At 40.5% G+C, this 20962-nt stretch overlaps 1 protein-coding gene across 1 annotated transcript in view; it reads left to right on the forward strand.

The window, feature by feature from the left end:
* The first annotated feature begins 5964 nt into the window (after positions 1 to 5964).
* Positions 5965 to 20962, forward strand: part of HSD17B4 (hydroxysteroid 17-beta dehydrogenase 4) — an 82627-nt gene continuing 67629 nt past the window's right edge. The window contains exons 1-3 of the mRNA XM_024571702.4: positions 5965 to 6218; positions 8311 to 8364; positions 17082 to 17189. Coding sequence (XP_024427470.2) covers positions 6161 to 6218; positions 8311 to 8364; positions 17082 to 17189 — 220 coding nt within the window. The 5' untranslated portion in view covers positions 5965 to 6160. The remainder of the gene's footprint in view (positions 6219 to 8310; positions 8365 to 17081; positions 17190 to 20962) is intronic.

Genomic DNA, 20962 nt, shown 5'->3' on the forward strand with positions numbered 1-20962 from the left:
CTTGATCTGGAAAGGTCAAATGTTTGCCTATGAGCCTTCAGGAGTGGTAAGCTTTTTGGTAATGAACATGTCCAGGGGGTGACCGTGGAAGATAATGCCAACAGTTGATTGAATGCTTTTAAAAAGTCACTGGGAGCGAGAGAACTAAGTTATTAGGAAGCAAGGTGTTGGATGGACCATGCGCATGGATTCTGAAATCTTCAAGCAGAATGAAGGGATTTGAGGTGAAAAGTAAGGTAGTAGGAAATAAACTGTGTGATGGAAAAGGAGTTGTGAAAAGGAAGTTGGAAGATTAAAAGCAAATGGGATAAGAAATTTGGTGGTAAATTCCAAGCTGCTCAAAGTTAGTTGTGCCAAAGGAGTAGGTGTACAAGGTAAGTCAGGTTTATTCCTAAAGAACATTTCATCGGGTGCATTTTAAAAAGAAAGACAAAAAAATGGCAGAAGCTCATCATGTCCTGAAAATGGTTTTCAGCATTTGTACAATGCCCAAGATAATTGGTTGCTTCCCACCGAAAGAAACCAGCCAGGTTCTTACTACGATACTTCTTTGGGTGCGCTCAGCCTCACAGTGCAGTTTTACTTCGCGTGCCTCTTCCTGGTGTCGTCAGCTTCTCCCTAAGATGATTTTCTCAATACCCGTGACTGCTTGTGGTTTCTCTAAGGGAGATACACATCCAGTACCTCGGATTTGACCTAACGCAGGCTTCAGAAGCTACACAAATACTGTTTTCCTTAGCTTGGTGTATCTGCTTGTAATTGAGTTGCTTTTAAGCTACAGAATGTAGGGAATTTTATGGAGCTTGAATTGTTTTAAGCAGTTACTCATTTGCATAACTATACAAATAGATTTTCATGTAAAGATCAGAGAAAGCAAGCATCACCTCGATCACTGCCGTGGTCCCCAACTCATGTCCAGAACTAACCAGTTACAGGCTGATGTGCTCTCCTGGGGTGTTCGCTATTCCTGTACTTTCCCATAGACATACAGAGAGGAATATGTAGTTTTGTATGTCAGGTCACTTCACTCCCCTGCCGTTCAAGGGCTTCCCATCAAAAAGTATAAAATAAAATCTATAATTTCAACTGTGGCTTAAGTAAGAGTTCGTACAATCTGGTCCTTGCCTACCTCTTTGAGCCCCTCTCATGCCAGCAGGTGCAGAGGTGTTCTTCCCGTAGAGCCTCTGTGTGTGCTGTCCATGCTGCTTAGAAAGCGCAGTGCCCGTCCTTGCTTCACCGGCTCTTAACATTCAGCTCTCAGCCCCAAATCCATCTCCTCATAAGCCTTTCCTAGATACCCTCTGGAAAGACATACCTCCCTCCCCTGTCTCCACTTCCAATCCTTTTAGAATCCCATCACCTCGTTTCCGGCAAAAGGGCCACACCGTTGGGGTTTGAATCCTTACTGCGTTACACGCCGGCTAAGTTACTTAACCTTTTTGCATGTCAGGCGTCTCATCTGAAAAATGAGGATAATTATAGCACTTGCTTTATAGATTTCTTTGAAACCAAATGGGTTAATATTTGTACAACACCAAACACTTGCAATTATGTGGGATAATTTATTTATTTGTATGTTCATCATCTCACTTCTCCAGAATGTAAGGTGTCTACGGGCAGGCCCTCGTCTGGCTTGTTCTTAGTACAGTGCCTGACTCATAGCGGCCTTAGTAAATCAAGGTTGAATGTGTGAATATTTAAATCTTACTTCCTGTGTGCACATGAGATGAGTTTAAAATGGAAAACGTGGTCCTGCGTTTCTCACACACTTTCGCTTTTATACACTGGCCACCACTAGGTGCGAGCACCGTATCTTGTGCTGTTATGCTACAGATAGAATGAATACACAGTAAATCTTCACCAAACGGTAGGTTCTTTGACTATTAAGTGAAACGACGTATAGCGGAACCAGTTTTACCATAGGCTAAATGATCTAAACAAGTTAAGTTCCCACATCATCTGAATGTTATAATAAAATGTTGAACAGAACGATGTTTTTTGAAGACCTGCTGTAAATCTTCTAATATCTTCAGAGGCCCAGTTAGGTCACACTGCCACAAACTTTCCTACTCTAAAAGATGCACTTACATTCTTTCCTGCAATTTTTGTTTGTTTGGTTTTTTTTTTTTGGTTGCATAAGCTCCAACCTGGGTCATCTATTCAAGGCTATAAAACAAGATTAAGGAGAAAAAGATTAGTAACAACTTAACTAGATTTCCATCTACTAAGTTGAACTTGAGAGAAGGCCGAGTCTAAAGTGCTTCCTTCTAGGGTGCTAACAATGGGTCTGAAGTTCACGCAAAGTACTGCTGCCTTGCAGGACAGCGTCTCCTTCAGAGCTTTTGTGAGCCCAGGAAAGAAATTTCTATCTCCATCCAAGGCTTGATCCTGACTTACGCAGTATGTGGTCCTGGAAAGCCTGTATTGACTCCCAAATGAACCTTTTTTTTTTTTTTTTTAATTGAACTTGGCTGCAGTGGTTTCCAAGTGCTAAATCAGCCTGTGCAGCTGCAATCTCAAATCAGCTGCAGCTGGGTGACAGCTGAGAGAATTTGCAGGAAGCCAGATGGTAGGGTTCAGAGCCCCTGCAGCCAGGAACCACAGCCAAATCATGGCACAGGTGGTCTGATGAAGATGCCACTATCCTTGCAGCTGGATACTAGACACTGCAATTTGCACCTCTGACACTACTACCATTGAATGTTGCCCACTCCCACTAGAGCTAATGCCATTGCTGCTTCCTCTATTTATTACCAGAGTGGAGTTGGTACAGTCTGTCATTCCACCCTAATTCGATGCCTTGGGAGAAGCATCTGACTCGTAGAACTTAGGTCATGTAGTATGCCTAGTTGCAAGGGAGGCTAGAAAGGTGAGTATCTGGTATATTCAACCTCTTAGGTAGGAGATAGACAGAGGTACTGTATTCTCCAACAACTGAAAGCAGGTTTGAAGACTGAGAAGCAAAAAAACAGAGTACTGTTTTCCTCTAATATCCCTTTCTGTTCTCCCAGCATCAGGGCTAAGCCATAAAGCATAGTTTCTTCTTAGAAAGTGATCCCTTACAAAGGAGACATCCATAAAGTCGGAGCAGAGAGGATAAACTTAGGAGGAGTTCTGGCCAGCAGGAAAGATTAACTAGAATTCTTACTGGGAAGGGAATAAAAAAGATTAGAAGGGTAGATAATAGGGGCCATGGTTGGCCTGGGTTCTTCAGGGACCAGACACCCCTTGTCCCCTTCCTGGCCTGGGCCTGAAGAGATGGGTCAGGGAAAAGGACAAAGCACCAGACAGATTTTGACTCTATCTGAAGACATCGCCATGCAAGTGACCTTGAATCGTCATTGGGTGACTGCCGCAGATTGGTGGTGATAGCCTTGCTGTTGGTCGGTGTGATGAGCAAGCTGGAGGTCCTACACCTGTCTCTCTTGGCTCTTGGTTGGTATGTTTTGGTTTGTTTTTTCAAATTTTATGTGAGTAATTAAAAAATTTGAAATGTTTAGACTTACGTAGAGATTGCTAAACCAGCTCACAGAGTAAAACATAATGCACAGCAGATTCACAGAATGCCGAAACCCACACACTATTGTAAATGATTCAGAGGCTAGATTTGAGTTGGGGCCCAGTGCGGGTGAGTTGAGGACCACTGAGACCCTTCAATTATGCTGAGAAAATAAACTGCAAGTTTTATCTGCTATCGGTAGGTGGTGGGGGGTGGGAAACAGGCCAGCATGCCTTTAAGGACCCCCCCTACCCTTGCCAAACCTTTCCTCTACGTTAAGGTGAAATACAGGCTATGAGGGAGGAGGGAGAAAGACAGCAGCATTTGCCCCAAATAGACCAAGTTTTTAGTTTTCAATTGAACTCATTGGGGTGACACAGGTTAGTAAAATTATACAGGTTTCAGGCGCACACTTCCACAAAACATCATCTGTTCATTGTATTGTGGGTTCCCCATCCCACAAGTTAAGTCTCCATCCATTACCGCCTGTCTCCTCCACAACACCCCTCCACGAGCCAGACTGAGTTATTTTTACATGGTAAGTCTAAGTTTCCTTTTCCGACTCCCTTCCCATAAGAGAGAGGGCTTGAGAGCAAGATGAGACGATTAGAAAGAATAATCTACAGTTCTACAGGAGTAGGCAAAGGTAGGCTTACAGTGACGAGCATGCAAAACAGTTTATTCTTGTTATTAGCTATTAAGTGTTGTTATTTTCTACACAAACAACTACATAGCTCCTTTTTCCCACCTCTGTATAGCAACACTTTTTGTAGTGTTTTAAATTGCACACCTCGCTGTACTTCTGCGACTGAAATTCCTAAATCTGTACTGCCTCTATTTTATATTCAAGACATGTTTCCTTGGGCACTATACTCGTTGGCTCTGGTCTGGGACTAGCCACTGCCCAGCAGGAGTCTGGGAAATGGAGTGTGGGCTCCCAGCTGTGGCTGCGAAAGCCTTAGTTCTGCTCCCCGTCGCAGGTCTGAGGCTGAAGGCACCTCATGGTAAGTTACAACTGGGTTGATTCTGCACTTACATTTCTGAAAGTAGGAATAATATACACAGCCTTTTTTCCAGTTTATTTTTTTTTAATTTAAATTTTTAAAAAAAGTTAACAGGATTATGGGATTATATGGGAAACATTACAACACAAGATCCAAACAGATACCCTGAGGAGGACATGTGGGCACTTTCGCCAGGTGGAGCTTGGAGAAAGGGCCGGTGCACAGTTCACTAGGCCTCTAGTTTGAGGAAATTTGGGTCGGCTGCATTGCATAGCTTCTTCAGCTTTCTCTACAGGAAGCAGGGGCTTGGAGACCAAAGTCTATGAAATGTCTCGGAGTCCTACCCTGGAACCTAGAATTGCTATATGGTCATGCACAAGGTTCCCTTTTGCATCTTGATTCAGGCCTGGACTCAAAATGTCCATGGTCTAGGCCTCCAGGCCTTCCTCGGGGCCAGTAAACAAAGAAGGTGGTCATTGTTCTGAACCAAGGGTGGACTTGCCTTTGCTGAGGCAGCAGGTGCAGGGGCCGCAGAGCCAGTGCCAGCATGGGACTGCGAGGGGGGCTCAGTCTCCAGGCAACCGGCCCACTGGTTGGAGGTGGCACTGGGGTGGGGGAGGTCCTGGTGCAATGCTTTAGAAGCGACCTCTTTCTTGTCATATATAAAGGTGTTCCCTGGAGTAATCCTGCTTACAATCATTCTCCACACTGAATTAAAACATCTAAATGCGATCTGACTCACTCTTTTTATTTCTGAGGCCTTACCCTCTCCCCTTCTCCCCAATCTAGCCAGTGTTTTCATTACCTGTAGTTCTCCTTTATTTGCAGATTTCACTTCTTAAAGTACTTTGTGTGCCATCTCCTTTGGAAAGTTTTCCTTTTTCTCTCCAGCAGGGATAAGATCTGTTTATTTTGGCACCATTAACTGACTTTTACACATTTGTCGCAAGTCATATCATGCTGCACTGTTATTGAAGGTTTACCATATGACAAACTCTGAAGGACCTTACTGTTCATCTGTAAACTTGTGCTTTGTTTAATAAATTACATAGGGCTGTTATAAACATACAAACCAAAAATCACTTAGGAGCACTTGTGAAAATTTTTTGTCCCGAGGTTGTATTTTGGGGAGTCATCGTGGGGGTCCACGACTCTGCATCTTGTGACAGCTCCTGAATGTAGGAGGTCCAGGGATAACATTCTGAAAAATCTTTACCCATTGGTAAGGGTGCCATTCTTTCTTAGGAGCTATTTTGAAAGTTACTTAAGGATAGGGGCTGTATCCTATTTCTCTAGGGTAGTGCCTGAATCCAGAAAACACTTGTTGAGTGAAAGACAAAAGAACAGATGAATGGATAAACTCAAAGTGCCACGTCAGCCATTTTACTACATAAGCTCCTCCTATAACTACTTCCCGAAGTGGAAATGACCTTTCCAGCCAAGCCTCTGGGACAAGCTCTCTCCCCTGCTGGAGGCACCACTGACTACATTTCCCAGAGGGCCAAGGATCTCCGCGCAGGCGCACTTGGAAAACTACGGTGTCCGTCTCCTTCCCAGAAATTGGCAGGTCACTCCCGTCCCCCCTCTGCTGTCCCGCAGTTTAGGCTCCGGAGGTTCTGCTCGTCCGTGTGTCTGTTTGTCGTTGCAGGCAGGACTCATGGCCTCACCGCTGAGGTTCGACGGGCAGGTGGTGCTGGTCACCGGCGCGGGCGGAGGTGAGCGCGTGAAGGCCGAGGGCGAGCCCCCCAATTCGGGCCCGGAATTCGTGCGCAGCCACAGTTGTTGCCGCAGGGTGGGAGGTCGTGGAAGAGCTGCTGTCGGGACAACGAATTTGTCGTGGAGCGAGAGGTGGGGCTGGCCAGCCTTGAGTAGGGAGCCAGAAAGACCTACCGGGGGGGGGGGGGGGGACACGGTTAGGTGCAGCCCGTTCCCCCGTCTCTTCTTCGGGGAGCCTCCCGCGGGCCCAGGTCTTGCGGGAGGAGAGAGGCCGGGCTGCGCCGCGGGTGGTAGGGTCAGGTGAAAGTCCGAACTGACGCTTGTCTCTGCGCACCAATTGCTGCTCTTCCGCGGGTAGACTCTCTCAGGCTTTCTTAAGGACTTTTAAAGGTTGCGGAAAAGCGACTGGGTGCTGCCGTCACCCGCAGAAGAGTATCAGTTCCTTGCCTTTGAAAAGTCATTCTTTCAGTGTTTCTTTTCCTCCGAGGGATGGTTTTAGGCTCTCTGGGTTTTTACTTCTTACGAAGGCCTCCTGTAAAGATGGCATCTAAGAGTTCCCGCTGAGTTTGTGTTTATTAAGATAAGCACTGTACAGTAGTCCGCACTCACCCGCGATTTCACTTACCCTTGGTCCAAAACTATTAAGTGGAAAATTGCAGAAATAGTTCATAAGTTTTAAATTGTGCACTGCTCTGAGTAGCGTGACGGAATCTTGAGCAGCCTGGCTCTGTGCAGCTCTCGATGTGAATCAGCCCTTTGTACAGCGTGGGTGCTTTCATGATACAGGGAGATCACTGACATATCATTTGAGAGAATTGTATTGCTTGGTTGTAAATTGAGACGTTTCTCTGATGAACTTACCTCAGTATCTTATATTAGAGACTTCCTCCATTTCTTCACCTGATATTTTCTGTTAGCATAACTTTTTGCATTCTAATTGTGAATATTTGATTTATCTAAAAAACCCTGTGTTTAGAACAAGTGCTTCAGCTTCGATCTGATAAAGTATAAGAAGGCTTGAGTTATGTTGGCCAAGTTCTCTCTTGTTCAGAGTGGATTAAATTTTAAAATAAATTATTTGGTGATATCTTTCATTTATATTTGGGGTTCTTTTTAGAAGAACCTGATACTTTAGCCATCTCAATGTATTATTTGTATGCTTGCTGATCAATTAATTTAAACTACCAATTTACCAACTAATTTAAAAATGTGTACATGTTAAGACAATTTAAGTAATACAAAAGTAAGCCTTCCATCCTTAGTTGCTAGTCACACAGTTCTAGTCCTCAGAGGTAAACACTAATTGCCAGCCTCTTATATATTTTCCTGAGATATTCTGTACTTGTAAAACTTATATAGGTATGTATTCATTTTTGGATGTATGGATATACACCTTATATCTTTGAGTTGGAATTAAGTATTTAGTTACTGCTTAACTAAGAATTAAATACGTGTTTGGTGATTGTATCATTAAAGCCCAGCGCAGGATATAGAAATCACTAGCTATCTGAAGCAGGAAAAGATTTAATTTAGCCGTTTGTATTCTAGGCAGTTCCTCCTGGAATGGCTTGTGGAGCAATGCAGAAGTGGTCCATTTGGCGCCTCCTCTTGTGGAGCTGCCATTTAAACTGCCGCAGCTCAAGTCATCCTTGGATACCAGGGTGTAGAGAATGGAAGCTGCCCCCCCCCAGAGGTTAGGGAGCTAGAGCAAGAAGTTGCTGCTACATCCACTGTTTCTTAATGGTTAGGAAGCTTCCAGAAATCAGCTTCTTAACCAGCAGCAACAGCTAGAAGTCACAGTAAGGTGGCTTCTGCCTCCTTCCAACTTTCCACATGTCTCAGAGATACATTTAATGGTGGAATCCTACCATCTAGGTCGAATGGTAGGAAATGGTAGGTAGAATAGGTGGAAAAATGCAGTTTTAAGCTTCTTACCTCTGCAAGTGAAGAGAGTGAAACAGGGTGAGAGTTCAAATGAAGACATTGTAATGTAATTAATCGCTCACCAGTTACTTTAAAATAGGGATTGCGTTGAGTGGACCCCCAAAATTATGCTAACACTTGCTCAGCTTTTTGATTATTTTTCATTAGGACTGGGCCGAGCCTATGCCCTGGCTTTTGCCGAAAGAGGAGCATCAGTGGTTGGTAAGTTGATATTTTTTTCTTTTTAATTAGTAGTTGGTAGCTAAAGTACTACAGTCTTCAGAAGCCAGCCATGTTTGTCGTTACATCAAATAATTTGTGAAGGTCAAATTTTATCACGTATTTTTTCTTCTGCCAGCCCCAAATTTTTCCCCCTTGAGAATGACTTTATAACTTACTTGTTAAAGTAAACTAGTTTCATAGAATTTGCAGCTTAACAGACTTGATAAAGATGGGATGTCTTAAAGATGGGGTGTCATGTCATAAAAGGAAGTTGTTGCATTTGGTATTTTGTGGGCTATGATTTTTGGAGATAGAAGGCTGAGGTGAGATAAATCTCTCAGTGTAAATATATTGCTAAGATTAAGAAGTAAATGCATTTTGGGAACTGGAAAGTTAGAGTCAGGGAATCCTAAGTATTTTTTTAAAATCTCTTTAATCAAAAATTTTCAAATGGAAGTTTTTTACAACAGGTTTTAAAATTTTTCATTGAAGGGGTAGTTGCTTGAGTTTTATTAGGAAGGGTGGGTTGTAAGTGCTGCACTGAAGAATCCCAAAGGTGGGAGTTTTAGTGATCTAAATGGTTTGGCTTGGCCTGGTGTGCTGGGTACTTGGTATGGGCGAGGAGCAGTTTTGTCCACAGCCAAGTCTTTGTGTGGAATACTGTATTTTTCGGACTGTAAGACTCAACTGCACCATAAGATGCACCCAGGGTTTAGAGGAGGAAAATAGGAAAAAAAAATTTGAAGCAAAAAATGTGCTAAAATATTTAATAACATCCTTTAAAGCAGAAATCCTTTTCCGCTTTGACATTTTCCCACAATTACAGTAGATTCAGTGGGAGACTACGGTACGCTATCATATCTTTCTACAACAAAATACAGTAATGACAGAACCGTCAGCACTGTGTCCTTCATAGTTATGGGGACACTGTAGCTGCGAACATCAGTGGGTGATGCACTGTTATGGGGGGATCTGCTGCTGACACTGCTATGGGGACATCTGCTGCTGACACTGTTATGGGGGGATCTGCTGCTGACACTGCTATGGGGGGATCTGCTGCTGACACTGTTATGGGGGGATCTGCTGCTGACACTGCTATGGGGACATCTGCTGCAGACACTGTTATGGGGGGATCTGCTGCTGACACTGCTATGGGGGGATCTGCTGCTGACACTGTTATGGGGGGATCTGCTGCAGACACTGTTATGGGGGGATCTGCTGCTGACACTGTTATGGGGGGATCTGCTGCTGGAGGACCACAGGTTGTGCAACACTCCTGTATGGGGACAGCAGTTTTGCACAACCTGTGTGGCTCTGCAGCTGTGGCCAAATTACAGCTCCCATCATCCCAACCTGTCCAAGCATGATGGGAGTTGTAGTTTGGCAACAGCTGCAGGGCCACATTGACAGGTGACCCTGCAGTGGAATTTGCCTGTGTTAATGTTAATGGGGGACACACCAGTCACGTGATGGAGGCACGTATGGGCGCCGCCCCAGGCTTTCTTCTCCTAACGTGCCTGCACCGCCTGTACCCTCCTCCCTAGCACTCTAGTATGTGGCAGTGGGGACTCTGCTCCTGCCTCCTGTGACCCTACTGCACCGCACCCTCCCCACAGCGAGCCAGGTAAGCTACATATGGATTATAAGATGTACCCCCATTTTCCTTCCAAATTTGGGGGTGGAAAAATGCGTCTTACAGTTTGAAAAATATGGTAACTGAATGAGTGCTCAGTGCAGGGTAGGTGGGTAGGGGAGGTGTTATGGCCCAGTATTTACTAGTATCTTTTCTGGGGTAACATTGTTGGCTCCCAATCCCCGATTTCCTCCATTTTACTAAGAAATACATAGAGACAAATTTTCCCTGATTTGTTTATGGAGACATAACAAAAGAGTAAGCGAGAAACCAGATTTTCCAAACAAGGGAGAACTAAGCCGGACATTAAGTATACTCTTATCCCTCAGTGTGGATGTGTAACTTATCTTTATGGAAAGAACACTGAGACTTTGGATGTTGCTTTTTTTAAGATCATAGCCCATGACTGTTAATCCATTCTGCTTGTGGCAAGGACACATTTTGACATTGTTGTATTTGGCTCGGGGGTATATAGTTTAGGTCCTCTTTGTCAAATTTTCCCAGGAATATTTTGTGTCCTGGCCTAATGACACATGTTGTTACTGTTTTTTTCTTTTTTTTTCTCTCTTTATATTGCAGTATATTCTGAATATTTTTACTTTATAATTTTAAATTGATTTTTAGTCAATTCTGTAAGTGCAAGGACCTTGCTTTATTTTCTCTGCCTTCTAAAGGACCTAGAATATTGCTTTGTGTGAAGAAGGTGCTTTGTTTATTGTTTTTTTTTTGTTGTTTGACATGGGTTTTTCCGGGGGGGCGGGGCTGGTATGTCTTTGAGATTGGTTGAATAAATTTCTATTTTTCTTTTTGTTGTGACTAAGATATAATTTTAGGTTATAAATGCGTTTTGTGAAAAATTTACAGCAATGTGTTTTTGTGGGGATCAGTTTTTCTGTATTTGTGACCTTTGTTAAAATCTGATTAGGAATTTTGAGTTCTAAGAAAAAGTAAACAGGGACAGTGTGTCTGTTTATTTTGTATTGCCTTATAGATGATATTGCAGCGTGTGCTGCTGAAAGTCCAAAATGGTAGAAAATTTCTGTCTTGGAAAAATATTTACCAAACTCGGCCGAGGAAGCCAGATTTAGTTTCGTTTAGGGTAGAGGTCAGTCTGTGAGAAAGTCTCACTGCTTTTTCTTCTGCCTTTTCAGTCTCTGACCTTTCTGGGCCACGAGTGGATTGTGTTCTTTCTTAACTAGCACTGCCCTCTACTTTAGGTTTTTAAAACATGGATACACTGGTCCTAGATTGCATCACAAGTGCTAACATTTCTCCTGTTAATTTTTGTTCTGCTCATCATTTTCTTTTGCCTGAGTAAGCAAAATATAGTAAAGTGGAATAAGGAAACTTAGGATCTTATGGCATCAGAGTATCTTGTTTATGGAAAAGTGATTAACCGGATAAATCTATCACTAGCTCAGAGGCTAATAAGAAGTAAGACCTTAGGAAATAGAGTAGCTTGTTTCTCCTATAAGTCAACTTTTGCTAGATTACATTGGGTTAACAAACAGATTTAAATGGCTTACAATAAAAAGGATCATTTCATGCATATGTGACCTTTCAGCTTCCGGTCATGTCCCAGTGTCTCAGCTCTGTGTGTCTTTCAGGATCCCGGATGAAGGAGCAGCTTCTATCTGGGACATTGCTGTTCTTGGGTCAGAGGGAAAACAGTAGATCCACTCAGTGTCTCTGGCAGCTTCTGTTCCGAAGTGGCATTCCACTTCCACTCACATTTCATTGGCCAAGGAGAATCACTTGGCCAAGACCAAAGTTAAGGGCATCACTTAAGATATATATTCTAGAACTTCATGTTCATATGATTGCTACATTTTATATTCCATAATGTAAAACATGGGATTTTTAACTGGGTATAAGAACTGCTAAGCCTTTGCCTGACATTAAAACAGGTGACATTTAGTTTAATATAAATTACATCTTTCAGAAAATGTTTGCACACATCTGAAGAAAATACTGGGAATGGAATGGTTTTGAGGCTTGCTCAGTAGGCGAGCCATACCCAGTTTTCTGGTATTACGGGCTGTCTTGAGGGCATGAGGGCAGTAATTGAAGTGTTATAGTAAGAACCTTTTCTTTGGCATTTACAGTAAAAAAGGCGGAAAGTTTTCTATTCTTGAACCAAAGAAGTAAAACCATTGAGTAATTAAAATTACAGTTTTTGAAAGTAAGATTGATACGATATCTTTTCTACATAATCCACACACAATAATGGTGGTGCTTTAGACAGGTGGTTAAGATGGAGGTGGAGCAGCGAGGTTAAATTCGTGATACATTTTGAAGGTGTATGTGGTATGATTTGCTGATTTACTGATGTGGGTTGTTAGGGTAAGAGATGGGTAGAGTGGCCATTTCCTGAGATAGGAAAGCCTGAGGGTGGGCCAGGTTGCAGAGCGGAAACATTCCTGTTAGACATTCAGATGGAGATGTTAAATAGGGGTGGGATACAGGACTCCACAGTTGGAAGGACAGGTTGAAGCTATATGAATCGGAATATTCTCAGTTTAGAGATGGTATTTAAAGCCAGGAGACTAGATCACATTACCCAGATGGTGAGTACAGATAAACCAGCGATTTTCAGCCTTTTTCATCTCATGGCACACATAAACTAATTAATTACTAAAATTCTGCAGCACGCCAAAAAATATATTTTTTTACAGGTCTGACAAAAAATAGGTATATTTTTTAAAATTCTCTCTTGAGGATATGTTTATTGATTTTATAAAGAGAGGGAAGGGGTGAAGTGGAGGGAGGGAGGGAGGGAGAGAGAGAGAGAGAGAGAGAGAGAGAGAGAGAAACATCGATTGGTCCTCCGGTACTTGACCCAACTGGGAATTGAACCTGCAACCTTTGGTGTATGGGACAGCACTCCACTAACTGAGCCACCCGGCCTGAGCAGTATAACTGTGATTTACTCATTCTGGATGGCTATTGTTGTATTGACTTGTAATTTTTTGATTTGACAATCTAAGGGAAAAGAGGTCAGTGCTGCTGGCTAAATTTTCAAGTATTGTGTGTTTTAAAAATTCTTGTGGCACCCTGGTTGAAAATCACTGAGATAAATGGGAGTCCGAGGCCTGAGCTCTGGATGACTCAGTCTCTCATTTTCAGTTTCTCCTCACTGTAAGGACACCTTTGATGTCTTGTTGTTCAGACATAGAAAGTCAATTAAAAGGACCTAATTTAAGACACTGCTGTTTAAACTGCCCCACATTTTTGAGTCCTTCAAACATTTAGATACATTTATGGCTATTCTGGAAAAGATTTCGCAGGAGCTATGATGATGTATCTTTCTGCAAAACAGTGAAAGTGGCATGGCAACTCCGTGTTTTCTCCCTTTTCCTTGGCTGTCAGGAAGCTTAAGGGTAAACCCGACACTGTTGCCAACTAGAGAAGTCCGTGCTTTCGGTAGGTTTGTCTTTGCCTGACGTAGCATTTTGTTAATTTTCTGTTCTTTAATAGCCCCTGCATATGTATTTTATATTTAAGTCACTTTAAGTACTTTTGGTAGCATTCAGGACATAAACAGAATATACCATATTTTTCGGACTATAAGATGCACTTCCCCCCAAATTTGGGAGGAAAAGGGGAGTGCATCTTATAGTCTGAATGTAGCTTACCTGGATCACTGGGGGTGGGGGGTGGTGGAATGGGTTTTTTTTTTTTTCCTATTTTCCTCTAAAACCTAGGTGCGTTTTATGGCCCGGTGTGTCTTATAGTCTGAAAAATACAGCAGGAAGAAATCCCCTTTGGAATCCCACAGCTCTAAAATCAATGAAATATTCTTAATGCAATTGTTTGCTATAGGAAACTTTATCAAAGTGGGGAAAAGGCATCAAACATGGAGTTTAGAAATGTCTAGAGGGGCATCCAAGGAATGGCTAACAGCAGTTACCTCCAGGAGAGATTGGGATAGGACAAGTGTAAAAAGGGGCTTCTTGAATTTGTATGTCTTAAAAACATAAAAAATGTAAGTAACCTCTCTAAAACTAAATATATTTATAATATAATATTGTCCTTACCATCTTTTATACACTTCTTGGATTATTTAGAACAAAGGATGTCTTACATATCAATACACATAAAACTTATTACACTTTTGTAGAATTGGAAGCATCCTTTTACTTTAGAAATAAAAATAGTTTATAGATATGTCATTGGTAATAGATATAACTCATTTAGTGACACATTCTTGAATTGAGTAAATACATGAACATGAATATCTATAAAGATAGTTAAAAGCACTCTTCAACTATAAAGCATTATAACATGAATATTCTTAATAATTTAGTGGGAAGTTGGAAACTCTTGTAAGAGCAGTTTCCCTGCATTGAACTACAACAGAAAGCAGGAACTCCTCATAGTAAAGTGAAACAGTAAAGTGAAGCCATCAAGTAATGTTAATGCTCAGATATTAACCTCTGTTTCTTTCTCAGTTCAATAAAGGAATTTATGATTTGTAACACTATGACAAATAATAAAAATCTTTCGTAAATAAAGGGACACTTAAAAATCTGTAAGAAAGCCCTGGCTGGCTGGGTCAGTCGATGGGAGCATCGTCCCATACACCAAAAGGTTGCAGGTTCAATTCCCGATCAGGGCACATACTTAAGTTGCAGTTTCAATCCCCAGTTAGGGTGTGTATGGGAGGCAACTGATCGATGTTTCTCTCTCACATTGATGTTTCTCTCTGTCTCTCTTTTTCTCAAATCAATAAATTTACCTTTGGGTGAGGATTAAAAACAAATCGTAGGGAGGACAAATACCCTAAATAAAATGTGATTTAAACAGGCAAACTATAAGAAATCTAAATGGAAGATTTACAAATATATTTTATTTTGATGGTTTCAACTGAAAGTACTCTGACCTTAACTATCATCTTCCCATCCTTACTACCTATTTTACAGCTGTTTGTTCGACTGAAGTGGCTGATTTATCACTTCCTCTGTTACTTCCCCCAACAAATGGATTTTTTTTAAGTGGGCGTAGTTACTTACTTTTTAGGATAAAAGAAACTTACTTACAGCATTAGAGAAAGAGAGTGGCATTGTAGTAGGTCAAGGCTCTAGTCTGCATATTGCCATTTCATACGGCCTTGGAGCCTGGGGCAAGCTCCCTGTCCTTTCCCAAACTGTTTACTCCTCTGTGAAAGTAGGAACAGTGGTTCATGCTAACCTCCTAAAAGGCTAAGTTTATCAAATGTGGCAGTGTATATAATGGTTCTTTGAATGCAAAGTACTAGACACATACCGGTATAGGATGGTAATGGTATTTAAAAAAATTATGTATTAATATTATTAGAAGTTTAGCAGTATGTTTAAATGGTAACACTGTCACATAGTATGGCTAGGTTTCTCTTGTGTACAATTGCAAAACTTTTAATATTGTTTCTCTCCCAGTCCTTCAGCATGTCACCAGCTTTTCTAGTTGAGGTTGTAATCCCTGTAATTTAGCTCTGGTGAGAGTGGGATGACTGAATGAGGTCAGTGAAATTTAGTACTCTCAAATCTAGAGACTTATTTTGAATAAATCTGTTCTGATACTGTTTCACTGCATATTACTGATCTCAGTAAGTTATTCAGGCTGTAGTGCTTCTATGTGTGGCTGCACTTTGAACAATTTCCACTGGGGGGTGGTGTTTCATTGAACACAATTGAACAGTTCTTTACTTAAATACCAAATTTGCCAGTTTGCTTAGTGAAAAAGGGTCTTAAAATGCTGTTAGCTGCACGTTTTAAAATCTTGATGTTTTTTGCTGGTTATTTCCTGTCATGGACATGGACAATTAATAGGAATTTAGTCTTAAGTCTTACCACTTTGTTTTTAATCTCTCGAAGTATAATTATAAACATCTTTCCATTATTTTTGTTCGCAGCATGTTTTAAATGAAGTAAGACTGATAAGACTATATTGTTAGAAAAGTATATCCCAGTCCACATTTTGAAAAACTTACTTCCTTAAAAAACAGTTAAGTAAAAACACATTGATTTAGCCAGTTTTAAGTTTAGATAGGCATTTGCCTTTTGTCGGTATTATCTGTTTTTCTCCTTTACCACCCAACCCTACTTGTAACTATTATTCCAATAAAAAAATTCATTTTTCATAAGAAAAGATTTTTTTCAGGTGTGGTAATCATCAACTAATATTAAAAGACTTTAAAATTAGTATATGCAGCTATGCCATTTATTGTTTAGTATTTTTTGTTATATTCCTAAAAATCTATGTAATAACCCTACAAAATGATCATTTTGCAACAAATTGATTTTTTATCTCAAGTATTTTTCTTAAATTCTATTTTTTCAATATTTGGCATTGATCTGTATATCTTTTCATTAGTTTTTGCATGTTTCATAAATTTTACCTTAAATTATTGTGTAAATTAACTTATTCTGTTTGTAATTTTGACCTCTTTTAATAGTTTTATTTCTTTCATTGTAGACTGTGGCATAGTATGTTTTATGAAAATTTATAAGTTGCTTCTGTCGAATATTTTAATATCATACTTGTTCTTCATCACCATTCCTGTAAACAGCTTTCTTGACATGGAGAAGTTATTTCACATTGTGTTTTTAATGTTTTTTTTAACTGTGGGAAGAACACTTACTGTGAAGTCTACTCTCTTAACAAATTTTTAAGAGTACAGTAGTCCCCCCTTATTCATGAGTTCACTTTCCTGCCATCAACCACCGTCTGAAACGATTAAATGGAAAATTCCCCAAATAAACAAACATCAGTGTGTGCTTAATCTTAAGGTGATCTGTAGGTTTTTTTCCTTTTTTGGCTAAAATTAGGTAGACTCATACTATTTTTCTGTCTTTAAAAAGTAAAACCATTGTAAAATTAAAAATTTTATGAGTAACCAGTGTTTAAGTATTTTTATTGCTTCTTCATATCTGTATTTAAAAACAGGCGTGTTATGAATGTACATACCTCATGGTGTGTTTAGTAAGATGGGGTGGGGTAGGGTGGAGCTGGGCAGATAACTAAAGAAGTACACAAATAATACTATTTCAGCTTATACTTTGAAGGTCTAGAAATGAATTCATGTTTATTTGTTATTGCATTGCAGTGAATGATTTAGGCGGGGACTTCAAGGGAGTTGGTAAAGGCTCCTTAGCTGCTGATAAGGTTGTTGAAGAAATAAGAAGGAAAGGCGGAAAAGCAGTGGCCAACTATGGTATGATATTTGAGAGAACTATACTATTTTTAAAATTTTTCTTCAACTAATGCTGTTGCACACATTAATAATCTCTGCATTCCAGTGTAATTATGAAATTCGGTTTTATCTAAGTGAGCCAAAGCTGTTTGGCTACATATTTTATATAATATATGAGAATTTTAAACTTTTGATGTAGATTACTTCACAAGTCTAACATTTATTCTGTTGTTTGTTTAATATTTTTACTAATGAGCAAGTGATATAATCAGTAAATTATCAGATAACATGTATGTTCTTGTTCTTTAAAGATCTGTTTTAGCTAAAAGGTCTTATGCATTTCTACAAAATAACATTAAATTCTCCTTTTGAAATTGTTTACATTTTTTTAAGTAATATCATATAAGAAGTGAAATGCCTACTCTCTGTACCCAACCTCCATATTCCATTATACACAAGTAATCATTGCTATATGTAATTTATTATCTTTATAAGAACTTAAAGAGTAAAAGTTAGGCATTAAAGTGAAGCCACAAGAAAAACAGCACATATAACCTTTACATTTAATGTATTGATTCTAATAGTATTCGAAAGGAACCTTCTTGAAAAGACTTACTTTAAAAAGCTAGGGCTTACTGATTTTTCTGCAATTTAGATTGTTTTTATGGGCCAGGGATTAATTAGATTACCAATGACTTCATTTTGAAATTTTAGAGGAAAGGAAATAGGGTATGATTTATTGAGTGTTTGCGGGAATAGTAAGTCAGACATTTTAGTATCTTTCCACATTAAGGATTTAGAAAAATGTTTTCAGCTTTTTTTAATTTGGGGGTTTTGAAACTTATTTTATAAAGATAAAATGACATATCCAGCCCTTTGCCCCAGTTTTGATATGCACCCCGTATCAATCAGGATTCAGTCAGGAAAGCAGAAGCCTCTCTAGGTGTTCCAGGTGTGAGGGTTTTAATACAGAGAATCAGAGGCTTGCGTGACCATTGGAAGGGCTGGGGAAGTGCATGGCAGGGAAACTCGATGACCGCCTCAGCCTGCAGCAGGTGGTTCTCAAGAGCTGCCCCAGATGTGCTGCTGGTCTTACATCTTCTAACAGGACTGCCTGCACCTGCAGGCCTCTCCTGCTTTTGCATGCTTTAGATCAGGGGTGTCAAACTCATTTTCACCAGGAGCCACATCAGCCTTGCGGTTGCCTTCAAAGGGCTGAATGTAATTTTAGGACCGTATAAATGTAACTACTCCTTAATAGTTAAGCGAGAGCTTGGTGCTGCCACTGGGTAGAAACAAGATGCCAGGCCAGATAAAACAAGGTGGAGGGCTAGATTCGGATTCTTGCGATTGCAGAGAGTATAGAAAGAAGCAGTGGTGATGTTGAGTTGACAGTGACCATTTGACACACAACTCTGGGGATATGAGCCCTTTTCCTCAGTTGACTAGTGGAAAATAATGAGACCATACTATTTTGACAAACTTTACTCTTTGTGGTTAGTATTACAAAAACAGTAGGTGTATTATCTATATATACTTATATAGTGTTGAACATGCTTTTTCAAGTTAAATATGCACCTTCTTCCCTCCCTCCCAAATTCTGATTTGCATCCTTAAGCAGAAGTGCCTGTTGGGCTATTTCAAAATAAATATACAAGGTGGAGCAAAAGTAGGTTTATAGTTGTTCGTATGGAAAGTAATACAGTAATTAATTAATTAATAATACAAGAATGAACTCTGTGTTTTGCATACTCACAGCTGTAAACCTACTTTTGCCCCACCCTGTATATTAAATAAATACTCAGGACTGCTGGTCAACATGGAGGCATAGATAAACATGGCTCACCTCACACAACCATAGCAAAAATTACAACTAAAATATAAAACTATCACCCAGAATTGTCAGAAAATCGAGCTGCATGGAAGTCCAACAACTAAAGAAGAATTAAGGAAGTCACGTTCATCCAGATGGGTAGGAGGGGTGGAGATGTGGAGACAAGGAATTGTGGTCCCACACCTGCATGTGGTGGATAAAAATTGAGAGATACCTTGGGAGCAAGGAATCCTAGCCTCATACCAGACCACTTAGCCCAGGGTTCCAGTGCCAGGAAGATAAGTCCCCATAACTTCTGGCTGTAAAAAACAGTGGGGATGGGGGCTGTAGAAAAAACTGGGGTTCTCGGGAATCTCCTCTTGAAGGGCCTGAAAGGGACTGAGGACTTACACAGACTCACCCACTCTGGGCTCTAGCACTGAAGCAGCAGCTGAAGTATCTGGCATCAGGGCAAGTGCTTGGGGACAGCTCCCTCCTGGACAAAAGCCCAGAGGCCAGGCAATAACCAGTGTCCCTTTTCTGAGCCCTCCCCCCCACAGAGCCACAGAGTGGAGGAACCATATCTGAGACTCCATCAACCTGGTTCACATGGGTTGCCTTGCCCTGGCAATTACCTAAGGCCCCACCCTATCCAGTTTATGGATATGCTCTTCTACAAGGCCGTATTACTAAGACAGGGAGTCAAAGCAGCTCTGCCTAATACATAGAAACAAACACGGGGAGGGTGCCAAAATGAGGAGACAAAGAAATATGGCCCAAATGAAAGAACAACAAAACTCCAGAAAGAGAACTAAACAAAATGGAGATCTATGCAGAGTTCAAACCACTAGTTATTAGGATGCTCAAGGAACTCATTGGGTACTTCAACAACGTAAAAAAGACGTAAGAAGAAATGAAGGTTACACTAAGTGAAATAAAGAAAAATTTACAGGGAATCAACAGAGGAGTGGATGAAGCTGAGAATCAAATCAATAATTTGGAACATAAGGAAGAAAAAAATATTCAATCTGAACAGCAAGAAGAAGAAAGAATTTTTAAAAAATGAGGATAGGCTAAGGAGCCTCTGGGACAACTTCAGATATACTAACATTCAAATCATAGGGGTGTTGAAAGGAGAAGAGAAAGAGCAAGAAATTGAAAACTTATTTGAAAAAATAATGAAAGAAAACTTCCCTAATTTGGTGAAGGAAATAGACATGCAAGTCCAGGAAGCACAGAGAGTCCCAAACAAGATGGCCACAAAGAGGCCCACACCAAGACACAACATAATTAAAATGCCAAAGGTTAAAGATAAATAGAGAATCTTAAAAGCAGCAAGCAAAAAGCAGGTAATTACCTACAAAGGAGTTTCCACCAGACTTTCAGCTGATTTCTCAAAAGAAACTTTGCAGGCTAGAAGGGACTGGCAAGAAGTAGTCAAAGTGATGAAAAGCAACAACCTATGACCTAGATTACTTTATTCAGCAAAGCTATCATTTAGAATGGAAGAGCAGATAAAGAGCTTCCCAGACAAGGTAAAGCTAAAGAAGTTCATCATTACCAAGCCCTTATTATATGAAATATTAAAGGAACTTATTTAAGGAAAAGAAGATCAAAATTATGAACATTTAAATGGCAAGAAATTCACAACTATCAACAATTGAGTCTCAAAACTAAGCAATCAAGTAGATCAGAAAGAGAATCATAGACATGGATATCGTTTGGAGGGTTATCAGTTGGGAGGGGGAAGGAGGAGAATGTGGAAAAAGGTACAGGTATTAAGAAGTACAAATTGGTAGGTACAAAATAGACGGGGATGTTAAGAACGGTATAGGAAATGGAGAAGCCAAGGAACTTATATGTGTGACCCATGAGCACGAACTAAGGATGGGGATTGCCAGAAGGAATGGGGAGTACTGGGTAAAGGGGGAAAAATTGGACTGTATAGCATAGTCAATAAAGTATATTGAAAGTAAATATT

This window comes from Desmodus rotundus, chromosome 1, assembly GCF_022682495.2.
Source record: "Desmodus rotundus isolate HL8 chromosome 1, HLdesRot8A.1, whole genome shotgun sequence".
Taxonomy (NCBI): Eukaryota; Metazoa; Chordata; class Mammalia; order Chiroptera; family Phyllostomidae; genus Desmodus; species Desmodus rotundus.